Source organism: Chiloscyllium punctatum, chromosome 20 (assembly GCF_047496795.1).
Source record: "Chiloscyllium punctatum isolate Juve2018m chromosome 20, sChiPun1.3, whole genome shotgun sequence".
NCBI classification, from domain to species: Eukaryota; Metazoa; Chordata; class Chondrichthyes; order Orectolobiformes; family Hemiscylliidae; genus Chiloscyllium; species Chiloscyllium punctatum.
In genome coordinates, this window is record NC_092758.1 from 10,779,063 (window position 1) to 10,785,138 (window position 6,076).

The 6,076-nt window shown below is 48.1% G+C and overlaps 1 protein-coding gene across 1 annotated transcript in view; it reads left to right on the plus strand.

Annotated features, from left to right (window-relative positions):
- dctn4 (dynactin 4) overlaps nucleotides 1-4,981 on the plus strand; it is a 45,326-nt gene extending 40,345 nt beyond the window's left edge. Inside the window, 2 exon segments of the mRNA XM_072590308.1 lie at nucleotides 1,461-1,604; nucleotides 3,564-4,981. Coding sequence (XP_072446409.1) covers nucleotides 1,461-1,604; nucleotides 3,564-3,777 — 358 coding nt within the window. The 3' untranslated portion in view covers nucleotides 3,778-4,981.
- The last annotated feature ends 1,095 nt before the right edge of the window (nucleotides 4,982-6,076 follow it).

Consider the following 6,076-nt stretch of genomic DNA (forward strand, 5'->3'; position numbering starts at 1 on the left):
TCTCACTCTCTCTAATGCTGCCTCTGGGCCGTCTTTCTCTCTCACTGAGTCTCACCACCCTACTCACCATTCTCGTTGCTTTGCCTCCCTGTGCACCCTGCCTCTTTCCCTTCTGCCTCCACTCCTCTTGGTTTCTCCTCATCCCCCGCCTCTCTCTCTCATTGCCTCCAGCTCCTTTCTGTATCAGAGGCACGTGGGGGGAGGGGAGAAGGTTTTGTCAAGACTGGAAATGGGAGTAAAGTCACTGTTACAGTCAGAGATGTGCTCAGTGCTAACAGCATGAGCCCTACCTGTTTCTGACATGATAGTCTTGGCAACATGTAGCCCTTTTACTTTTCATATCTCACTGTTGCTCAAAGCAAAGTTAAGAGATAATTTCAAACCATTAAATTGACAACATGAAGTTTATGAGGAATGTAAGCTGCCAACTCCTTTATTTAATGCAAGCTCACTTCTGCAGTTTATCGGAGAGCTCTGCCTGCCCACATTTCCGTGAGAGTGTATGGCACATTGTTCTCACCTGTCTTCAGGCTTCACTCACGATTCTGACTCTGGGGTGCAAAGGCCATTCCCACTGCTCATCCAAGACATCTGAATGAAATTGGCCAGACAGCACGAACCCAGCGCGATATTTCCAGTCGATCTCTGGAGCTGGATAAATGATTACTCTGTACCTTAACTCAATCTACCTTTCTTGGATGTGTAGCCTTTCCCAACAAAATCGATCAATCCCACTGTTGAAAACTCTGGCTCAGCTTTCAGAACCCGCTTCTTTGTTGGGAATAGTTCCAGTTTTTCAAGACCCTTTTCACATGAGGAGGTGCTCCCTGACATCATTCTTTGAATGACCAGTCTCCAAATATAAGATTATGCACCTTGATCTTGCTCTTTGTCTCTCTCTATCCCCCCCACCACCTCCTCCCCCTCGCGCCCCTCCCCCCCCACCTCGTGCGCCCCTCGTGCCCCCCCCCGCTTCCTCCCCCCTGGCTCCCTCCCCCCTTCCCTCTACCACTTCACTCCCTTCTCAACCTCCTCTCACCCCTCTCCCCCGCCCCTCTCACTGTCCCTCCCTCCTCTCTCCCACTCTCTTCACTCCTCCCTCATTGGTGAGTTCATCCCTGACCTTGTAAACCAGTGAACAATCCTCCTCCGTGGTTGGTACTGATTGCCTTGACCCCTGACCCTCAGCTGCTGGCTGGTGCTGACTCCACCCCCCTCCCCCCACCTCTCAGCCATAGACCAGTCCTGACTGACCACCCCCTGATTTTGGCCAGCACTGACACTCCTGTGCCCGTCTACCCCAGGGTCAGGCCATCCCCAACTGCATCATCTCCTGATCCTTGGCTTACAACTGACTCCCTTGGACACCCCACAGCCCCTTGGAAATTGGTGTGCTCACTGTCCCCACTTCTGTCGTTGAGTATCGGGCGACATTGACCATACCCTCCCTCCCTCCCAAGGCACTCAGCTGCTGTGAGCTCCCATTCTGCTGTGTCTCTGTTTCAGGTCGTTCTTCCTTCAAAGGAGATTGTTCTCGCTGGAAAAGATGCTGCAGCTGAATATGATGAACTGGCTGAGCCACAGGATTTCCACGATGACCCAGAGTGAGTGACGAGGGTTTATAAACCAAAAACAAACCAAGGGGGTTCGTGCCTGACCTTGTATCGAATAGGGTTTGCTGGCCAGCTGGTAATTGCCATTGAAATGTGTGCTCACCTTCACAGACTGAAGATGCACGTTCAGAGAGAGTTTGAAAGTTCACCTTGCCCTGTTCCTGGGGTGTCTGATGGATATTTCCATGATTGTTTATAATATTCTCTCTGAATCACCCAGTCCTGCAGGCTCCAGCTGCTATCTTCAGCTACAGTATGGTGCTGTCACTCTGCAGCTGGTGGCTTCCTGCTCTCATTCGGTGCCAACCTGGCATTTCCAACAATGACGCAACGCTCAGAAAAATGTTATCCACATTATACCTCACTGGGTAGGGCGCTAGAAATAGAGTCCTGCTATTGCTGGTGTCATCACGTTTTACAAAAGTTAACAAGATTCACTAATTTACCTGCCTGATGGATACAGGTTAACAGAAAATAGGAGCCGGATTTCTGTACTTAACAAGAATTCTTAAATTCAAAATGAATAGATTCACACCACAGGTAAACAACTATGAACTGTGACCATAAACTTTACCAGCTCAAACTCTAAGCCCCTTCTAAATCTCTGTGACATACACACACACACACACACACACACACACACACACACACACACAGACAAACAAACATCGGTGATGCGGGTGGAGAGGAAGAAAGTGGAGCATTCAATGACAGAAGTAGTTAGGATACAATTTTGTTTCCCAAGTCCTTCAGTTCCAAACTTTTCCTTCAGATTCTTCCATTTCCTCACAGGAGGCGCATAGCAATTTGTTCAAAAATTATAATCTCCCTTGATTTACAGGTTAAAAACGACAGCTTCAGGAAAACAATCTCTCTCTCTCTCTTTCCAAATTTACAGCACTTCCTTCCTCAGTCCTTTGTTGTAAAGCAATCCTTTTGCAAATTTACTCTCCAACCACAAATGAAGTGAAACAAAATGATAGTCTTTACAGGGAGACAGCAGGTCAGGCAGCATCGGAGGAGCAGGAGAATCGACATTCCAGGCCAGAGGCCTTCATCAGGAATGAGGCCTGAAACGTTGATGTTCCCTCTCTTTGTATGCTGTCAGACCTGCTGTGCTTTTCCAGCAACACACTCTCGACTTTGATACAATCTTTCCACCTAGTTATCAACCTGTCTAGCATTACTTCAGTGACCAAAGGCACATTCTCTGTGAAGGTGGAGTTTTCACTGTTGGATCTTGGGTGAAGAAGGGACCAGATTATGGTCTGCATGATGGGCTGTTAAGAGACTAATACTAGAATTCGTGAACAAGACTCATGTGTAACTTCAAGGAGAATATTTTAACTCCTCAGATCTGTTCCATTTTTAGTCATATTGGGAATGATTGACACCACAACTCCTCCAACATTGTCCATCTGATGATGCAATATATTTTTGTTACTGCCTCAGTGACGGTACAGTGCACAGGCTCACACAGACGCGCTCTCTCCCTCCCCCGCCCCACTCCCCCAGTACTGCCTTCCAACTCTGCAGCTCTCCCTCAGTACTTCCCCTCTGACTGTGCAGCTGTCTCTCAGTACTGCCCCTCTGACAGTGCAGCTCTCTCTCAGTACTGCCCCTCTGACTGTGCAGCTGTCTCTCAGTACTGCCCCTCTGACTGTGCAGCTCTCTCTCAGTACTGCCCCTCTGACTGTGCAGCTGTCTCTCAGTATTGCCCATCCGACGTCAGTATGCTGGACCATGTTTTAAAAATCAATCAGCATTTTCCACATGAAGTGTTCTCAACATTTGAAGTGAACCTTATGTACATGTCTGTGGAGAATGTCCCACTTCCCTCCCCCAATTGAGTCCGTCTTTCCAACAGCCAGCACAGATACGAATGGCCTCTACTCAGTGGGTCAATGAGGTTTGCAGTTTAAATATTGAAACTCCTGTGTCCTATTGCAGCGTTGTGGCCTTCCGCAAATCCAACAAAGTTGGTTTCTTCATCAAGGTGATCCCCCAGGAGGAAATGGGCAACGTGAACATTAGCTTCAAGCTGCGGTATGACTTTAAGAATCTGGCGGCTCCAATCCGTCAGTCGGAGGAAGGTGAGCAAAGCGCCGAGGTCATCTGGCTGACTCAGCACGTGGACCTGAGCCTTGGGCCTTTGGCTGCCTGAGCCCTGCAGCCAATCCAGCCGATGCCCCAGTGACCGCTCCTATCCCTCGCCCTGTCCTGCACATTCCTGAGCGGCTTCTTCCAGCCTCCCGCCCTGGACGACACCCTCTCTCAGAAAACGCGAGACCGCGCTGCAGTGTTTTGCATCTCTGCTCCCTCACCTCACTAACAGCTAGCACGGGGAGAATGTGATCAGATGAAACACTCTCCGCTTAACCTGGTGTGAGCAACAAAATCTGGAATTCCATGGGAAAATCTCTGGACTCTGGTGGGAATAGCTGGAATCGCCCCAACAATGTATGGACACAATAGGAAGAGATTCCATCTGACGTCACACCATTGGCTACATTTTCAGCTAATCCATTGGCTGAGGTGGTGAAAGCCACTAGAGAAATTCTTTTAGTTTAGTTGCACGTTTTTTGTACAATTTTCTTTTAAAACATTCTCACATTTGGCTAAAGTTTCAAAGTAGTGCCAGTTTGAGAATGGTCACACTACACTCTGCAACTTGTGTATGGACACACACACACACACACACACAGTATGCGTGCTCGCTCTCTCTCATGTGTGCTCCCGCTGTCCCTGAGGGTTCCATGAGAAGGCAATATTCTCTCCACACTCGGTCTTTCTGCTGTACTAACTTGCTGCTGCTGCTGCTGTGCTGCCTGTCTCACTCTGATCTGCCCAGTGGAGCATCATTCAGGCAGCTTGCTGTTCCCGTGTAGTTCCTGTCCTTACACTGCATTGAGAATGCATTGACAGTGAACCTTTAATGAAGTTCTTTTCCTAACATTTAACCAGCCATCAGTGCACATTATTTAACTCTACTCGTGAAACGTGAGTCAAGGAAGAAAGGCCTTTCAACATGTTCCTGCAGTAACTGTTTCCCTGATATTAGACCCTGGTCCTTTAGTGAATGTCACCCCAATGTCAGTTTCCCCTGCCAGTTGTGACAGCTGACCCTGTGACCCGTTTCCTGACATTGAAGTTCTATCCTCCAGTAACCTGTCTCCCTGACACCACCCCACAGCCCAGAGTTGCCCTTGTGTATTGTCCTGTTGAGCCCTTGCCCTGCCCATGGGATGGTGTGTGTCAGCACATTTGCTGCTGCCAGTAAGCATTGTGCTGTGACTGTTGGTGACATCCTACTGTAATATGATATACCTTCTGTATGGAGTTAAAACAATAAACACAGGGTGAAAGAGCCGGCTGTCAGCCTCTCTTGGTTTTTTAGTTTCTTTGTGGGATGTGGGAGTCCGTGCCTGGGTCACCATCTATCGTACATTCCCCGTTGCCCTCGAGGAACTGGGTGGGGAGAGCGTTCCAGAACTTCGGCACAGTCCCACTGAAGGGACTGCAATGTTGTCCCAAGTCAGGACGGTGTGAGGCTTGCGAGTGATGCTCTCATTGCCTGGTGCCCATGTCCATCACACTCCTGACTTGTACCTTGTAGATGGTGAACAGGTACAAGCAGAACAGCACACACTACCCCAGAGCAGGCCTCCCCAACATCCTGTACAACCTCAACATGATTTCCCTGCCCCATACTCCATGGCCTGAGCAATGAAGGCAAGCATACTAAATGCCACCTTAACAACCCTGTCTACCTGTGACACAAATATCAAAGAATTATGTTCTTGAACCCCTCAGTCTCTGTTCTAGAACACTACCAGGGCCCTAGCATTAACTCTATAAGTCCTGCCCTGGTTTGTTTTACCAAAATGTAATATCTCACATTTATCCAAATTAAACTCCATCCGCCACTCCTCAGCCCATTGACCTTAAATGATTAAGATCCCTTTGTAATCTTAGATAATCTTCACTGGTGACTATATCACCAATTTTGGTCATGACTTGGAGATGCTGGTGTTGGACTGGGGTGTACAAAGTGTAAAAATCTCTCAACACCGGGTTATAGTCCAACAGGTTTATTTGGAAGCACTAGCTTTCAGAGCGCTGCTCCTTTGTCAGGTGGTTGTGGAGAATAAGATTGTAAGACCGTGTCTTAAACTGTGTCTTACAATCTTATTGTCCACAATCACCTGATGAAGGAGCGATGCTCTGAAAGCTAGTGCTTCCAAATAAACCTGTTGGACTATAACCTGGTGTTGTGATTTTTTGGTGTCATCTGTAAACTTGCCATGCCTCCTATATTTTCGTCCAAATCATTTATATAAATGACAAACAACAGTGGACCCCAGGATCACTCACTATGGAACATCACTGGTCACAGGCCTCCAGTCTGAAAAACAAACCTCCACCACCCTCTGTCTCCTATGTTTAAGCCAATTTGTGTCCAG